The sequence below is a fragment of the Pteropus medius genome, unplaced genomic scaffold (assembly GCF_902729225.1).
Source record: "Pteropus medius unplaced genomic scaffold, Ma_sr-lr_union100, whole genome shotgun sequence".
Classification (NCBI taxonomy): Eukaryota; Metazoa; Chordata; class Mammalia; order Chiroptera; family Pteropodidae; genus Pteropus; species Pteropus medius.
The window spans coordinates 14028442-14048074 of record NW_024351729.1 but is presented as its reverse complement, the minus strand read 5'-3'; the positions used below and the strand labels follow the sequence as shown (position 1 = coordinate 14048074).

Below are 19633 nucleotides of genomic sequence, written 5' to 3'. Positions count from 1 at the left end.
TTATGGCACATCCAGATCACATTAAAACTATGTCTTAGAACAGAGCTTCTCAAATTTTAACGAGCATACAAATCACCTGGGATATTGTTAAAATACAGGTTCTGGTTCAGTAGGTCTGAGATAGGTACCAAGATTCTGCATTTCTAATGTCCGCTCATAGGATGCTTATACTATGAGTCTGAGCAGCAAGGGCTTAGAAGGTACATATATTCCATTAATGATGAACATTTATATAGTTTCCAGTGTTTGGCTTTTACGCGGTGAAATATCATCAATGGAGTGATAAGACCCTTTACACATAATGTAGGAATAATGCAAATATTTACCAAGTTATAGTTTACAGGCACAAAGATGATTAAAAATCTAGTTACTGGTCAATGTCAATAAATATCAATATTTTCGAGGCTTTGGATGCATGCAGCCAAGAATATTCCATAGTGAGAAGCAGATCAGTGGTTTCCAGGGAACAAAGGGAAAGGCAAAGAGAGAGGAAACTTTTAGTAATGGTAGATTTGTTCATTATCTTGATTGTGGTGACATTTTCATGGATTTTTTATATATATGTATACATACTTATACATATATAATCTGTTAAAACTTAGCAAACTGTATACTTTAAATATATGCAGTTTGTCGATTATACTTCAATAAAGCCATTTTTTAAAATATGAGGGGGTAGGTGGGTGGACAGAGCCACAAAGTACATTCCAGAAGGGTCGTATTTACATTCCACCAGCAACATATGTGAGTGCCTGCCTCATTACACCTTTGTCAGCACTGTAATTCTTAAAGAAAAAACTACTAATTTGAAAGACAAAAACATCTCATGTTTGAACGTGCATGTCTTTACTAGCAGACTGAAATTTTTCATGTTGATCAGCTCCTTGCTTACTTATTTTTTTGTAATGTTTCTTATCAAATTATAGGATCTCTTTACTTAGATATTTGTCATAAATATATCACCAATTTTTTCCCTTTATGTTTACCTGTGTATATCTGATGTAATTATAATGTAAATTAACATTTTAAAGAAAAAAAAATAATCTTAACACTGCTCTAAACATATATAAACAAAAAAAGCTCAAAGTCAGAAGACAGAATTAGATATTTAAAAAAAAAAACAATAAAAAAATGAAGTCTTTTACAACCAATCACCTAATTTATTTCACAAGGTGGCTGACATTAGCACAAGACTACAGAAGCAAGCCATATATATAAATGTAAACTTACATCTTTCATAGTCACTCTTTCAGCTGGTTAATACAGTAAAATAAATTAGTGTCATCTCTTTTAAAATTGAAGTAGTAGTACTAAGAAATAGTTTGTGATTTGAGAGCAGTCAGAATCTGGATTTGTAACTCTCACTTTTTGTTAATTATTCTCTCATTGTATAACAAATGGGCCTATGAAATCAAACTAGGGTTGTGTTTTTTGGTTTTTTTTTTTTGAGATTCGATTAAATAAATACCAGAAAAGGAGAATATTTGCATATTCTCCTGGAGTGAGATCTTTATTTATATTAATAATCCTGAGAAGTCATATGTTATTAAACTGTTTCCTTCATTCTGAACCTTGAGTCTCACAAGAATTTCTTAGATCACAAGACAATGAAGAATGCTAATACTAGCAATACTAGTAAAACAGGAATGCCTTTTTATCTGCCATGACAATTGGTACAAATTCAGGAAAACTGCTTCCCCAAAAGGTAGTTACAAGTATTCACAAATTTGTCCAATCCTTTGAATATGAGTCATAATTAGCCACTAGAAGAAACAGATACACACTTAAGATTTGGAGATGAATCTTAGTTTAATAACAGAATATTTTCAACTCTTGCTCTGAAGTTTATAAGGAATAAATCATTTGGCCACACATATAAAACTGGGTGATGTCCAATCTGGAACCAGCATCCAAATTTCTTGAGACACAAGCTAAAGAGCAATAGAGGATGAAATGATGTGGGAACCAAGTGATGTGCCTGAGACTCCAGGAAAATCCAATTCTTTGAGCTTTAACTTCCTCATACATAAATGAGGGAGGTGGATTAAATTACTGCTAAACTTCCTTTTAGCACTAACCTTTTCAAAAAGTCAGCTGAACTCTATTGACAACTGAATTGTAGTCTTTATTAAATTATTTTTACAAATTTATGTCTCCTAATATGAAAAAGTTGCTTTTTACTTTAACATGTGCTTTGAAAATTAACATCAGAAGCAGGAGGGTCTTCACTTGAATAGATTTCAGACTTCAAATATGCGACTGCATCCTTCATCTCTAGCTTTTCCATCTTCCAATTATTGACCTTACCAAAGAAAAAGGAAAATGACCAGGTTGCAAGAACACGTGACACATAAAATAAAAGCTAGTTTTGAGATCCAAGCATATTAAAGTAACATCAAGCTGACTACTTTTTAAAGGCAAATGTTATCTTATAATTACTCATATGTTAAAGGCTTAGTAAGATTATGTGCTAGGGTTGAAGAAAGCTCTTAACACTGAAAATTGTAAAAACTTTAAAGGTCCTCTAAAGGGTACAAAAATTCTTTCCTTTCTTGGGATAATCTTCCCAAGAACATATATAATAGCCAATATGAAAAAAAGAAGTCTTAACCAGTAAGTCTTAAACATTAAGAGAAATGGGCCATCTTCACCTCAGTATCCATGTATAATCCATTTTTGGATACTAACATACCATAATGAAGATGCAAATGTTTACATTTCACATTATGCTCAGGACCAAATAAGTGGCATTTAGATAGATCCCAACATTAACATAAATAAAAATTTATTCATAAAGTTTTTGCTCCACACAGAGACATCTGGAGAGGCTGTTCAAGAAAAGCTGTGATGCTCAGAATCAAAATGAAGCATAAGAGAGAAGAGGAAGAACCATCCTCTTACAAAACCATCTAGCTCTTTCTGGTGACAAACATCCTATGACAGCCTCTCACTGCCCATGAAAACAAAGCTTTAATTAACATCTTTTCTTCACTTGTTCATGATAACCTGGAAATTGAATATGGTTTCATGTGTCTTAAATACGAAAATATATTACTTATATTTTTTCTCTTAACAAAAAGGATTAAAGCTGACCAAATGTAGCATTTATAAAACCCTAGGAAATGATAGTAATCAGCTGAGCAGAAGTCAATCATGTACTGGAAATGTCCTTTTTTAAAGAAAATAACTAAAACACTTATTCCAATATTGCTGACAAGTCCTCTAGGGTCCTAGTAACCAACTTTAACTATAACATTCTTGGCAGAATGGACATCAGTAACTGAAGAGTATTTCATTTGCACATTTTTCTTACCAAGATCACATGAAAACCCATTACTTTCAAATGCCGCATTTTCATAGCAAGGAATCCTCTGGGGTGATTTGAATCCAAACAGTAATTAGATCTAGGAACACACAGTATGGCTATTCTGAAAGCAAAAATACACAATATCAGACTAGTTAATGAGATAACTATTTACTATCTTGCTGTCTTCCTGCTCTTTGGAGAGTGCAAAGTTTAGCTCTCCACTAACCTCAGTCCTCACCACTCCCTACTGTACCACTCATTCTCCTCCTGCTTCTTGGCCTCTGTAGTTATTCTGATATGTGAAGGCTGCTTCAGTAACCAAAAGCTTATAATAATGCTTTACACAGTCATCTCTAAACCATCTTTAAGGATGGCTACATTCTCAATGAAGAAAAATATTAGATATGAAAGGTTTTAAGGTTTTCCTATGCAATTCTAATCTTTGATCTAAATGTAATTATTTATGCTACTAGTAGTATTGATGTAGCTAGCACTAAACGGTTAATGCTCTTCTTGTACATAATGTCTCCGAGCATTTAAATCCCAGAATTGGGAGACCAAATGCAAAGAAGAAAATACTAAAAGAAAGGCAAAACTGTTCAAAAGATAAAATCTATATGTGTAACAAATATGTGAAATCTGTAATTTGTTTTTTTTCATTGTTCTTGGCCTTTGGAAAGATTAAGTTCAGTGGGGGGAAAAAAAGACATTTGCATCCTTATTGTCTTTGTTATACACTGGCTGTTACTTGAGATAACGTTAGAGGAATTTTATATTTTTAAAGGAATGCTCAAATTCCTTACTTCTCAGTAATTTAGGTTGAGAACCACTATGTTATATTATTATGCCAGAATAGTGGAGTAACTGAAAAAGAAAAATGATCTTCAATGAGGTCAAAGAGAAAGCCTTTTTTGAGGGGAGCTGGGCAACATGTATAGGGAAGACAGCAGTTGAAAAAGATGGCCAAGGAACAAGCTGGATGGATTAAGAAAGGGGAAAAAGTTATAGTTCTACGTGACTAGAGAGGAATGGGCAGGTAAGAGTTTGAATCCCAAAAGATTTTTTTCAGTACCACTCTCCAACGTTATTTATGAGCATGTCCTATAAAGCAACAGGGAAGATAAGTTCCTGGGGGTCAGGATCCATGTCTGACTCATCCTTGTGTGCCCCACAGGCAGAGAAGAGCCTTTCCGGAAAGGCTGACTGGACACGGAGTGTGTGCAACACAGTCTCATGCATCTACTTAAAAGGCAGGACATCCTCTAGGGTGTAGCAGCACATATCTCCCAGAGACACCCTATTTGTAGTGTGTGGGCCAAGGAAACGACTTATGATTAACTTCAATACTGTTTGATCAAGATACAATGCAGTTTATCTGAAAAGCTAAAGTTTCCCTACCTTTACAGTGGTCTTGGTGGTAGAGCAAAGTATGTATTGGGTATTTGATTTCGGTAGAAGCCTTAATTCGTTATGGTCACTGTTACATTATCTTGTCATTGGACTGATAGTTTCAATTATGGTTTTTTCTTAAACTGTTTACTGTAAAACATAACTTTTAAAAACTGCCTATTTCATTAAATGGCCCAACTGCCATCTGCTATCTTCAACCACGGTGCCCACACTTACAACTAAGGAGTAGATTATTGGATGAGAAGTCTCTTGGTGCATTACAAGCTCCATACAAATATAAGGTCTTAATATTGTTACTGCTATTTAATAGGAAATCTCTGAGAATTAAGATTTAAATTAAGAAAGCTCAGCGAATAAATATATGTAAGCAACCTTTGAATATCTGAAGCAGAAGTTACCACATCCACATCAGAAAGTGGAAGCACTTGACTCCTATTAGTATCCATTTTGAATTCAAAATCTGGAAGAAAAGAATTGATATTAATTTTTCAAACATCGCACCAAGTGATTTTCTCTTTCAAAACATATACCACTACCACCAGTAATGACTCTGGCAGCAGCTAAAATATACTGAGCTTACCATATGCCAGATAACTGGTCTGAATTTTACATGTACAATCTCATTTACTCATCACACAAACTCTATGAAATGGGAACGGCTACTATTGCCATTTCTCACGCAAGGAAAGGGAAGCTGCTAAGTGCCTAAAGTCACAGCGTGCGTCAGCAGCATAGTGAGAACCCACACCCAAGGAGCCCAGCTCCAGAGCCAGTTCTGCATGGCACTGAAATGCCATAGTAAACTCCTAACCTTTCGTCAGAAAAAAATAAATAAATAAAATAAATAAAATAGAATTGAGGAAAATCATATCGAGTTCCATACCAATATGATAATTATGTGGCAACTGTACATTTTCTGAGAAGTACCCTTCTCCCAGAAGGCTACGGAGTGCCTCAGCAACCTTTGCATTTGGATGTAATGGTGTGGATGGTGGCAGTGGCAGTGGTAGGTCTATGGCCTTGCGATAGGGAACATCATCAAGCTTTAGACAGGTTGTCAAAATATGAAGCTTGTGAATGTTCCTCTCCATGTCGCCTAATAAAAAAGAAAATAGGAAGTTAAGAAAAAATATTAATGCCATATTTAAGAAATTGTATTAATCTACTTATATTTCTGATTATTTGTTTATCAGGAGGAATCTCTCTGTCTCCTTAGTTCCACAGTATCTAGATCAATACCCTGTACTTGGTAATGTTTTAAGTTCTAAAATATCTTTCAACGTCATTTAGTCTAAACTCTTTATTTGAAGAGATGAGGAAACGCCCAGGAATGTTAAGATGCCTCATGATTAACTAAAGGCAAGACTGGGACTGGAATCCAGGCCTCCTGGGTTTCAAGCTGTTTCCCCCACATCAGATTGCTTGAAAAATCAGCACATGGTGTGCCTTCTTTTTAATTCAACTTTGGAATTTCGTAATGTTGTTTTAAAAAGAATTTAAACTATTCTTACATCATCAAATTTTGTACACTTAGCTTGATACTGCTTTTCCTGGTTTGATATTAAAGACCAAAAGTCAACAATTAATTTGGTTTCTAGAGTAAATAAGTTCACTACTTTGGTAACTATTTGGTTTCCTGATCTAACAGGCTGTGCGCTCCTTACAGGCCACGAGTGACAAAGTATTTATAGTTGCAAAAGATGACTTACCTTGGCTTCAGATATCACAAGTAAGGATCAAGAAGTACAAACACCTCTGATCAAGGCATAAAGAATGACGTGAGCATTTAGCCTTTGTACAGGAGCATAAAGTGTAAATAAAACGAACAATGATGGTGTGTTTCTCGTTCCTGCCTTCTCTATTTAGGACCTGTCATTAAAGGAGGCTCCCCAGGTTTGCTCGTTCGAAGCACTGACCTTTGACTTCACCATTATCAGTCCTTTCCTCAGTAGCATTCTGCATGTTCTAACACTAATCCAATTAAGACCCCATTCAGAAACGTGAGGTAGCCAGTGGTACTGCCCTATTTCAGTCACCATTATGCACTGATACCTACCTGATATCAGTAGCTCATTGATGATGTCCTTTTGAAGAAGCTGATTGATAGGGGCCAGAGGAAAATGATTCATCAAGCAAAATGAACACACAGCATTCAATAGGTTTTCAGAAGAGATGTGGTGAAGATAACCAGTCAAAGCACTGGCCATCACCTCTAGGAACCTTCAGGGCGACAAAGAAAAATCAGTTTTCAAATATAAAGAAAAGGTCATGGTAGAGCTGGTGAGGTGCCACAGAACCAATGGCTTTAAGAAGTCCAAAGAAGGAGATAAGAAAATCTTATCTCTTGTTGTAAGAAGCTGACATAGGTTAACTCATTTAATCTCCATAACAACCCAATGTGATTAGAAATAACTTTTACTTCTTATCCCCATTTTAACAGGTGGAGAGATTGAGGCCAGAGATAAGTAACTTGCTAAAGTAGCAAATGAATGGCAGAGCTGGGATTCAAACCTAAACTAAGCAAGATGTCTCCAAAATCTGTGTTTTTAATCACTCTTCTAACAAATTATATTTTATATGTGTTTCTGATTTTTAATGAACCCTAACAGATCTAGAGGAAGGAAAGATGTTGTGGATAGAAAGCAGAGGTATGATAGAAAGAGGCTGGCATGTTTGAAGAATTTCTGCGTTTAGTAATAGAAGTGCATGGTTGTGGTTGAAAATGAAAAGAATAGAAAGCAGTAGTTTGGGACCAAAACAAACAACAAACTCAGAAACTGAGGGAATAAGCTGAGAGAGTTTGAAATGAACACTCCTATGCTGAATTAACAAATCAGAAAAAACAAAAAACAAAAAACAAAAAAAACAAGCAAGACAATGAACAGCAAAAATAAAAGAAAATTCTGCAAAACTTAAGAAATACTGCTTAATTTCTAATTATATCTATAAAAATACTATGTTTTATTTATTTATGATGGTGATAGATGTGTTCACGTAATAATTTGTTGGCCTTATGACGATTTGTAATCCTTTCCATAGTATGTTATGTGGCAATAAAAAAGTAAAAAAAGAACAAGTACATACTCTTGGGGCTGGCACTCGTGGAGGTGATTGAGAGAAGAATACACATGAAGAATAGAAACAGTGCTTTTCATGTTTAGGAAGCCAGGTTCATCTACTACTTTCTTCATAAACAAGTCCATCAAACCACTATGTCGAAAGCCAAGGTTTTCAAATAAAATGAGGAGAAAAAGAACCTTAAAAAAAGAGTGAATTAAAAACTTTTTAATAGTTATAGTATTCTAGTAGTAATCTTTTTAGATCTCAAAAAATTTAAACAGCAATAGAACTGTCCTGATTAAGAGACTATTCCCTAAAAAAGGAAAAATTATCTTTCCCTCACAAATTCTGTTTCCGTAATTTTTGAATCAGTTATTAAGTTAATAAGCAATCTCTTTTTATAAGCAGAGAACCAGGGTATAACATTTTCCATGTTTCCATTTCATTTAAAAATAAAGCCTTTTCTATAGGCTTTTCATACAACATATCTGAAAACTACTTTAAATATGCCTTATCTGAAGTTTTTAAAAATTACCAACTCAATTTTGAACTGTTCTTCCTTCCAAACCTAGATACTTTCTAGATTCTAACATATAAGAGATAACTCAAAATTTCTATGGTCAATATGAATTGCTGTAAATGAGAACAGAGATGAAAAAATATGATTAAATTAAAATTTCCAGTTCACTTCTCATTTCCGTCTTGGTCTTTCTCATGATTAGTATTTCTCTTTCCAAAATCAATTTCCATGGCAAACTCAATATTCATCTCACTCTCCAAAGTACAGTGAACCTAGTGATCTAACAGTTACTACTGCTTAAGTGCAAAAAGAAGTTTTTACCAGGTGCTTCACTCAGGTTTATATAACTAATGCAGTCCCTGAACTTAAAGACTCGTACTCTGAAGAAAACAAGCAAATTTTCCATAAATAGAAAATAGACATGATCATTAAGTGATGACATTTTATTCTTCAAAAAGCATAAGTCTGTCACATCACCCATATTTATTACACTAAATCTAACCAAAAAAACTAGAAAGACAGAAATAATCCTAATCTAAAGCATCATACAACCTTTTGAAAAACAAATAGAAGAGCAAACATTGGACAATATAATTTTTATCTCAGATAGAAAAATGGTCAAAAGATTGAATAGATATAAATAGGTAATTTCAAAAGAGAAATGATAAGGACCTAATTTTTCGAAAGTCAATTTAGCATTAGAATATTTTGATATCTTAAATGCTATAAAGCTGATAGAGAAATACTTAGAACGCTAAATGAATTAATATGCTCTTAAAAGTTTCTGAGGCTTATTCGAAACTATTAACAGACTTACTTGTTTCAACTTCCAGATGTCAAAAGTAGTAGCCACATAATCTGCTATTCCCTTAAAAAGATCTAAATTACGGTATTGGAGATCTTTGCAAGACTGCAGTATGTTGATCAATATTTTAAAAGGACACCCATGAATATTACCTTTAAGAATGAATGAAAAAAACAAACATTACCAGATGGTTTTGAATGTAAGATCCAAGATATTTTATACTCAATACTTTTGTTTCTTAAAAAAAAAAAGCACTGTATTTTGTAAAAAGAAAGAAAGAAAGAAAAGAAAAAAACTACAAAAATAAAATTTAGATCTAACCAAACCATCAGATATTTTTGATATGGTAATAGCCAAGTCCTTAAAACAAACCAAATATAGTGTGGACCAGTAGGTCAGATCCTAAAAATCATGAAAGAAAAATTATCCTTACCTATGATCACCTTACTGCATTCATTAAGAAGTGTAACAGAACGATGATTCATGGTGGCTAGAGCCCCAAACATGCGCTGGCTATTCAAAAGAGAAAATCTGTCTAATTCCCTCAAGGCTTTCATCTGAAGAAACATGAGATTGAATTTATCATTTGTGGCAAAATAAATTAAATCTATAAATAAAAAGGATAAAGTATGACCAAAGTGACTCCAACAGATATATAGATTAAATATACATATTTTTATATATATAGATAAACATAAGTCTACTTTTATTTTACTTTAGCAAAGTTAAACCCAAAAGCACAACAATGTCCTCCTAAAAAACTGACTTTAGGAAGTGATAGCAGGTCATAAGAAATAATTTTTCAAATCTCACCCATTAGAAGATACTCAGAAAGTGTTTACCTCCAGTTTCTTTTTAAGAGCAATAGGTGCATCTTTTCCAATACATTTCATCACAGTTTGCAAGGTGAAGACATGTTCTATTTTCCAAATTTGTTGATCAACTATTATCCTGTCATCAAACACAATAAATATCACAATCCTAGAATTTTAAAACCAGAAGAGAAATCTTAAAAGTCATTTGGTCCAGCTCCTACTTCTAGGCAAGAAATATGAAGCCCATAGAAATGATCTACCCTCCCAAGACAGGTTAAGTAGTTAGTGAAAGATCCTGGACCAGCTTAGCACTATTTCCTCTCACATTATTCTGCTACCTTTATGAATGAACAAATCACATCAGACTATAGTAAGACATCCCAATGCATAGTTAATGAAAAAAGGATTTAATATTATCCACACTGATGTATGACATTATATCAGTTGCATCAATTTTATAAATCAGAATAATCAAACTCCTTTTCAAGCCAGGCCACTGTCATGTGACGGCTACATAGTGCCCAAATAACCATTATGAAATGAAAGCCTTTCAATTCTCTCCAGCCCACATTAGTACTATATTTTAAATTCGGATTTCGATGTTACCTGTAGCTTTTCTTTTTTTATGGTGGACTCTAAACTAGAGTATTATTCCCACCTTTACCTGACCCGGAGTTAGAATTTTTTTTTCAATTATTTTTTTTAGGTGAAGCAATCCTTGGTTGACCTCACAGATTGCAAAGACCTTGTCAGTTTACAATCCCTTATTTTTTATTTTTTACGCCTAGTACCTGGTCTCCCATCCAAGTACTAACCAGGCCCGACCCTGCTTAGCTTCCGAGATCAGATGGGATCGGGCTTGTTCAGGGTGGCGTGGCTGTAGACCAGAGTTAGACTTTTAAGTTCATTAAGGTTTTAAAGACTATAACTAACATCAAAGTCTCCCCCAACCCAAAAAAAAAGCAGTTCGGCTTTCATCTTGATTTTTGATTTAAGATATTAGAGAAACAGAGATTGCCACATGAAGAACGCATAAGAGAGTTCTCACCGCAATCCTGCTCGAAGAACATCCACATTCTTGCATGGCTCCATTGCCTCTAAAACAGTTGACAAAACTGAAAGACATTTCTCATCACACTCATTGATACGTTCCTATTGAAACATAATTACAAAAATACTATCGATCATGAAACCACTGAACTGATGCTTCCAATTAATGGATTAAGTCTCAACTCAATAATTTATTCAGAGTCAGTACTCAATAAACAGCATCTTTAAGAAATAAACTGTTGTACGTAGTGAATTTTCCAAATAACCAACACACACGCTTTTATGCATCAATTTTTTTTTACATTCACCATTACCACTGAAAATCTATTTGATATTGATTATATTCCTCTGCTTCTAAAATAACTTTTATCAAACATTTTTACCACTTCTTAGGACTCAAGGTCATTGTGAAGACAACAAGTGCAGTAATATAAAAGCTACTGGGGTAGAGAGGGCAATTTGCCCACCCATAAAGAAACTTCAATAACTGTGTCCTTATAATTTCCCTATGTTCTTTCTTGGATATCAAACTGCAGCTCCTGCTGTAAATCTTCTGATCCACATCTGCTGTTACCTTTTACCACCATTATCTGGGTCTCAAGGGGAGCCCCAGGCTGAAAGATCCTTCTTTCAGGTCCTTTGGGTTAGGGTACTAATTTAGTTCCCAGAAATGAAAGTGGAGATAATTTGGAAAACGAATAGTAAAAACACAGCTTACCTAGTGCTATATAATCTAATCACAACTAGTCTACACACCTCACAAAAGTATTTGTGTTCACATCTGAGGAAACTTAGGCTGAAAGAGGTACAATCTTTTGCTAAAATTACATGACTAACAAGGCACAAAGTCTCAAGTCAGAACCAGATAAGAAATGGATAAGGCTCCCTAACTATTACTAACAGAACTATAAGGAGAAACTGACCAAAACACTAACATAGCAGGAGACCTAAATATCCACTGTCAATAAGGAAATAACATCTTTAAATGACACAATGGACTATTGGACATAATCTACACTTACAGAGCCTTTCATCCCAAAAGAGCTGATTATCCATTCTTCTTTAGTGCACATGAAATATTCTCCAGGACTGACCACATGCTGGGACACAAAACAAGCCTTAACAAATATAAGAGAACTGAAGTCATATTAACCATATTCTCTGATCATAATGCTTTGAAGCTTGTGATCAACTGTAACCAGAAAGCAGGAAGAGCCACAAATACATGGAGATTAAACAATATGCTACTGAAGAATGACTGGGTCACAGAAGAAATAAAAAGATCAAGAGTTACAAGAAAAGAATGAGTGTGAAAATACAACATACCAAAATTTTTGGGACACAGCAAAAGTGGTAAGAAGAGGAGAGTTCATATCATTACAGGCCTATCTCAAAAAACAAGAACAAGCCCAAATAAACAACATAACATTACATCTTAAAAAAACTAGAAAAAGAAGTGAAGCCCAAAATCAGCAGAAGAAAAGAAATAATCAAAATTAGAGCAGAATTAAATGAAACTGAGAACGAAAAGACAACAGAAAAAAATAAATGCAACAAAGAGCTGGTTCAAGATGATTAATAAAATTGACAAACCCCTGGCTAGGCTCACTAAAGAAAAAAGAGAAAGGACACAAACAAAATCAGGAATGAAAGAAAAATTATGACAGATACCGCAGAAATACAAAGGATCATACAAGAATACTATGAAAAATTACATAACACCAAATTTAATAACCTAGAAGAAATGGACAAGTTTTTAGAAATATACAACCTTCCTAGACTGAATCATGAAGAACTGGAAAATCTAAATAGACCGATCAGCAGTATGAAAATTGAAACAATCATCAAAAACCTACCAAAAAATAAAAGTCCAGGAACAGATGTCTTCACCAGTGAATTCTACCTAACATTCAAAGAAGATTTAATACCTATTCTTCTCAAACTCTTCCAAAAAATTGAAGAAGAGGCAAGACTACCTCTTTCTTTTTATGAGGCCAACATCATCTCGATACCAAAACCTGGTAAAGATAACACAAAAAGAAAACAACGGACCAATATCTCTCATGAACACAGATGCAAAAATCCTAAATAAGATATTAGCGAATCAAATACAACAACACACTAAAAAAATTATACACCATGATCAAGTGGCTTTCATCCTAGGGGCGCAGGGATGATTTAACAAACACAAATCAATTAATGTGATACACCGCATAAACAAAATAAAGAATAAGAATCATATGATTATATCAATAGATGCAGAAAAAGCCTTTGACAATATACAGCATCATTTATGATTAAAACACTTAATAAGTATAGAAGAAAAGTACCTCAACAGAATAAAGGCCATATATGACAAACCTTTGGCTAACATTATAGTTAATGGTGAAAAGCTAAAAACCTTTTTCTAAGATCAGGAACAAGACAAGGCTGCCCACTATCACCACTATTATTCAGTATAATATTGGAAGTCCTAGCACATGTAATCAAGCAAGATAAAGAAGTAAAAGGTATCCAAATAGGAAATGAAGAAGTCAAACTGTCACTATTTGCGGATGACATGATTCTCTATATAGAAATCCTTAAAGACTCTACTAACACGCTACCGGAAGTAATAAACAAATACAGTAAAGTTTCAGGAATCAAAATCAATGTTCAAAAATTCACAGCATTCTTATACTTTAATAATGAATTGTAAGAAAAAGAAATGGAAAAAAAAATCCCTTTTGCAATTGCAACAACAAGAATAAAATACCTAGGAATAAACCTAATGAAACATGTGAAGGACCAACACAATAAAAACTATGAGACATTGTTTAAAAAAATTTTGAAGAAGACACAAAGAAATGGAAAGATATTCTGCGTTCTTAGACTGGAAGAATCAACAGTTAAAATGATCATATTACCCAAAGCATCATACAGATTTAAATCAATCCCCATCAAAATTCCATTGGCATTTTTTAAAGAAATAGAACAAAAAATCATCAGATTTGTATCGAAGCACAAAAGATCCCAAATAGCCCAAGCCATCCTGAGAAAAAAAAACAAGGCTGGAGGCATCACTCTGTCCAACTTCAAATTATACTACAAAACTACAATAATCAAAACAGCATGGTATTGGCAGAAAAACAGTGGAATAGAACTGAGAGTCCGGAAGTAAACCCCTGTTTACATGGGCAAATAATTTTCGACAAAAAAGGCAACAACATACAATGGGGAAAGGAAAGCTTCTTCAATAAATGGTGCTGAGAAAACTGGAAAGCCACCTGCAGAAGCATGAAAATAGACTGTTGTCTATCACCACACACCAAAATTAACTCCAAATGGATTAAGGACCTAAATATAAGACTTGAAACAATAAACTGCATAGAAGAAAACACAGATACTAAACTCATGGACCTTGGACTTAAGGAGCATTTTATGAATTTTACCTCAAAGGCAAGGGAAGTAAAAACAAACATAAATGAATGGGACTTGTAATATAAAACTAAAAAGCTTCTGTACAGCAAAAGAAACCATCAATAAGGCAAAGAGGCAACCATCTGAATGGGAGAATATATTTGCAAACAATGCCTCCGATAAGGCCAAATATCCAAAATATACAAAGAACTCATACAACTCAATAACAACAACAACAAAACCAACCAATTAAAAAACAGGCAGAAGACCTAAACAGACCTCATTGAACAAATGTCCAACAGACATGAAAAGATGCTCAGCTTTACTAGCTATTAGGGAAAGGCAAATCAAAACCGCAATGAGATACCATCTCACACCTGTTATAATGGCTATCATCAACAGGATTAGTAATTACAAGTGCTGGAAAGGATGTAGAGAAAAAGGAACCCACCTACACTGCTAGTGGGAGAAAATTGGTACAGCCACTATGGAGGTTCCTCAAAAAACTAGGAATTGAACTACCACATGATACATCAATCCCACTTCTGGGTATTTACCCAAAAAACCTGAAAACATTTATCCAAAATTATATGCACCCCAGTGTTCATAGCAGCATTATTAACAGTGGCCAGGACATGGAAGCAATCGAAGTGTCCTACAATAGATGATTGTATAAAGATGTGGTACATATACGCAATGGACTACTACTCAGATAAGAGATGAAATAACTGCCATTTGCAACAATACAGATGGATCTTGAGATAAGCATGCTAAGCGAAATTAAGATAGAAAACAGTTGAAAACCACATGGTATCACTCATACGTATGAGGGATATAGATCTAAATGCAATAAACATGACAAACAGAGACTCATGGACAGTGGACTAGTGGTTACCAGAGGGAAGGTAGGAGGGAGGTGATAAATAGGGGGAGAAGGGGGTCAAATATGTGGTGACAGAAAGAAATCTAACTATGGGTGATAAACACACAATGCAATATATGTACAACATACTGTTGAATCGTACACTTGAAACTTACTGGATTGTGTTGATCAATGTCGCCCCAATAATTTTTAATAATATGTAAAAAAAATTAAGAAAATATTAAAAAATGAAATAAAATAGATATTTTAACACTTTCAATTAGGTTATAGCCGAGTTATATGGGCCTGGGAGCCATTTTGTCTCTTTTACGTAATATTGTACAGTAGTCCCCCTTATCTATGGTTTTGCTTCCTGAGATTTTAGTCACCCATAGTCAACCAAGGTCTGAAAATATTAAATGGAAAATTCCAGAAATAAACAATTCATAAGTTAAATTGCAAAAAAAAAAGAAAGAAAGAAAAGAAAAGAAAGAAAAAAGAAATGGATAAGGCTGGAATGAAAACAAAAGACATCTCATTTCCATGGGAGTGTTTTCATAACAATTTACAACATGCCATCAATATCTACTGTTAGGAAAGGCCATTTGGCTATGTTTGTAGGGCAAATTCACTGATGACATACTGTCCTTTCATCTCTAGCTAAAAAGTATTTACAACATTCCAAAAGGTCAGTAAGACACAATCATACATACAGATATTCTGATTCCAAATATCCACTGCTAACCAATACAGATATGAATGCTGATATGAATACCTGTCCAAAATCTAATAAGAGCATTACTGACCAGGTAAAATGACTTACTATAATCAGTTTAAAATAACTGTATAGGAAACACAGTCTACCAAATAAACATGGATATTCTGTGGTTTAAACACACACATACACACAGACACACAACGCACGTTCTTGGTTGAGGACATATGGAAATCACAGTAATGTAAAAAGTTAAAAATTCTCATATACCTATAAACCCAATTCTTGAATTCCATAGTAGGATAGGATTTCCGTCAGATAATCCCCAGGAAATTCCTATCTTTTAAAAAATTACTTAATTATGATCATTGAGTTTAGAAGTCTGGTGTCCACTTTTAAAAGGCAAATGATTACTTTAATAAGCTATCCTTCCCTAATCACATCTGCTGTAGTTTCAGTGACATCAAACAGAATACTGACTCTCTTGTCTGAAACTAAAAGTGGCTCTTCCACCCAATTTCAACTTTCTTCCAAACCATTTTCCATTCATACGGTGAGTGGAAAATTGAGCACATTGACCCTTTGCTTAAAATATTTAAGTGGATCCTCATTGCCTATAGGATAGATCCAAACTCATTAGCTAGGCTTAAAAGGCTCTTTATGATTCATCCTTTTTTTCCAGCCTAATATCTTTCCACTACCTCTTCCTCCTTGACTACCACATACACAATTTCCTCCCCACTCCCTCAAACACACAACCCCAACATTTGGTACTTCAGCCATACAGAACTACTTGCAGCTCCTCAAACTTGCCAAACTTTTGTTTGGGATGAACATACAAGTCTTCTCTGATTGAACCACTCCCTTTGCTATCAGCCTCTCACAAACTGCTGTTTATTCCTTGGATTCGGCTTAGACACCATCTCCTACTGGGCTTGAATCCTAGTTCATGGAGTAGATGTTTGTTTATTCACTCAGCGAATATTTATCAAGTACCCACAAACAGTAACATTAATAGATATGTGACCCTGGGAAAGTTATTTAACCTCTCTAAGCCTAAATTTCCTAATCATTAGTAAGATGAGAGCAACAATGCTTATATCAAAAGGCTATACTGGAATTACATGAGGTAATTCGGTTTTCAAATCTATCTCTGCCTCAAACACTACTCCTGTATCCTTCTCCCCATCTCTTCTACCATGATGAGGTCTTCTCCTGACTAGGCTGAAAGTCCATTATATACACTCATAAGACTCTAAATTTTTGTTTCATTGCACTGAAAGTTCTATGTAGCCATTGTTTTGTTCACAATTACATTCCCCTCTGCTGAGTACAATGCCTATAAAAGAGCAAATGTATGACTCATTAAATGCATGTTGGTTGTTTTGTAATCACCTACAAAACAGCTATCTTCCCCCTAGATTATAAGGGCAGGAATCATGTCTTCTAAATCTTTTTATTCCTAGTGACAAGTGCAGTAACTGATACATAGTTGACACTCAAATGTTTACTGCATGAATGAATCCATTAGCTGTGTGACTTTTAGCCAACTTGCTTAACATCACTGTCTGTTTCTTCATCTGCAAACCTGAGGTAACATCTTTTTAGGGCTGTTGAAGGATTAAATATGATTATACAAGTAAAAGGTATAGGTACTCAATAAAAATTAGTTCCTATCTCTTGTCTCCTTCAACTACTCAACTTTTATTGTATATTTTATATCTCTCCTCATTTTAGCTTGTTACTCACTATCATTCAACTCTAGAGAAAAAAAAATGGAACAAGATTTCATAAATTTCTATAGCAAAAGGCAAGAAAGACCTAGTTATGGTCTCTAAATCATATATATGCAGAAATAAATATAAAGGAAACTACCATTCCACTAATAGTCTCTTTCAAGGAGGCTAAATCTGTTTCCCTTCATTCTTTCAAGATAGGCAAACCAAGTAAAAGGATGTATAAGTCTCCCTTTGATTTTACCTGGACCACCCTCAGTAAAGTCTGTACCAGAAGAGTGTTCTGAGGAATTCCAAGCTTCACCACAGCATGAAGACTGAACAGCAGGTGGTCACAGTGCACGACCTTGGCTTCTCTCATCATTTGTTCACACAGCTGTGTAAACGCAGGGTGGTTAAACATCAGTTGTTTTTCAAAGCGCCTCTGGTCAACAGACATCCTTTTGGCAATTGTCCACATCGCTGAGAAATAGTTACTACTAGGAAATGTAGGTGCTTTTGAAAATGTATCTAACACATCACTCAGGGAATTACACTCCTGAGACAGTTTTCGGTAGTTGACAGGGGTTGATTTTGTTTCCTTGGTGAGAACATAGTCATTGGAAGCTTCATGATGAAAGTTTTTCTTCAATCCATTATCAGAGACATGAGACTGTTTTGAGTCAAAGGATAGTCTTCTAGGACAAAGTAGTGTGTAAACTGGAAGGACTGTTTGAGTGCTTATGCCTTTTGTTTGAAAGTGATTACCTCCTGATTTAGAAATCAAGGCATCCTGAAAGCGGTATCTTATATATGATTGCATTCTATTATCGAAGTTATTTAAAAGGTTTCTTGGGTTCCAGTTCGAATAAACACTTTTTGGTCTGCAAAATCCCACAGGATACAGCCTCACAGTTCTGCTTGTTAGTACTAAAGAACTGCATTGTCTGAGGTTCCACAAAAAGGAACCTGCTCTGTTATTCATTTTGCTATCCACCGAAACACTTTCAAATGGCTTTAGAGTTGTCGATATGACACAAACGTCGCTTCAACTAGTGAAAGAGAACACATGCTGTTGTTTTCCTGTAGGAGAAGGGCTTATTAAAGAAATAAAAATTAAAACAAAAACTTTTATTTAAAGAAATAAAATGCATTTAATAGGGACTAAAGTGGGAACCTATAGAGACATTAAAGATTTACATTAAAACGGTAAAACTTTTTCCAGTATGGGCTTCCTTCACTTCTACCACAATGTGTTTTAAAGGAGCCAGGTTACTTTGGAAAGAGTCGTTGTATAAACGAGAGTTTAAAAAAAAGAAAAAGAAAAAGAAGTGTATTTCTGGTAGAAACGTGTTCCCACAAAGATCACTTTGCAGAACGGATTTTATGTTACCATTACTTCAGAGATGTCTTCAATGAAACTTAAAGGTTTAACATTGATGGATACTTTTTAACATAAGGGTTTAGCAACAGTCGAACCCCGACTATTGAGAATGGGGACATGAACGAGTAGAATGGCTCAGGAGAGAAAGCAGCAAACTAAACTGACATTCGCATGTGGCCTGCGTCTGGGTGGAATAGACAACCAGCCAGTCACACCAGGTTTCAGAACCAACGTCAGGAGCTGTTCTCTCCGGAGCTGGGCCACCCAGTATTAATCCTCCTCCCTAAACTTAATGCCCAGGCATCTCCTAAGACCTTTCTCCAAAAGGCAGTAAGTTTAAAATGCAGTACCACCAACCATTCCACCTATACTTGTCCTCCACTCACCTTAGGTCAGAACCCCGTGGTTATATATAGGAGCAGCCATGACAGCGTCCCCGCGAGCTGCTCGTATCGCGAGATTTGACGGATCCTTCATAGGTCAAAAACTGTGTGTTCGCGGTGGTTGTAGAAAGGTTCGCTTAAAAGAAAAAAAAGCCTACCAAAGAGAATGACTTATTTTCTTAAGTGCAGGGATAGAAACTGGGGAGAC

The 19633-nt window shown here is 34.9% G+C and overlaps 1 protein-coding gene across 3 annotated transcripts; it reads right to left on the bottom strand.

The window, feature by feature from the left end:
* Positions 1-1790: 1790 nt before the first annotated feature.
* Positions 1791-19603, bottom strand: FASTKD2 (FAST kinase domains 2). Of its 3 annotated transcripts, none has more exons than XM_039844554.1 (12): positions 19429-19603; positions 17924-18755; positions 10966-11069; positions 9945-10053; positions 9536-9659; positions 9115-9254; positions 7802-7974; positions 6774-6937; positions 5601-5813; positions 5090-5177; positions 3314-3428; positions 1791-2302 (listed from the first exon to the last, which is right to left on the bottom strand). In XM_039844554.1, exons 2-12 carry the CDS (start codon positions 18641-18643, stop codon positions 2183-2185), a joined length of 2070 nt encoding a protein of 689 aa, XP_039700488.1. In that variant the 5' UTR covers positions 18644-18755; positions 19429-19603; the 3' UTR covers positions 1791-2182. The 3 variants fall into 3 exon arrangements, with proteins under 3 accessions (XP_039700488.1, XP_039700490.1, XP_039700489.1); XM_039844556.1 differs by having other exon boundaries at positions 17924-18710; positions 19429-19561; XM_039844555.1 differs by having other exon boundaries at positions 17924-18741; positions 19429-19550.
* Between the last annotated feature and the right edge of the window lie 30 nt (positions 19604-19633).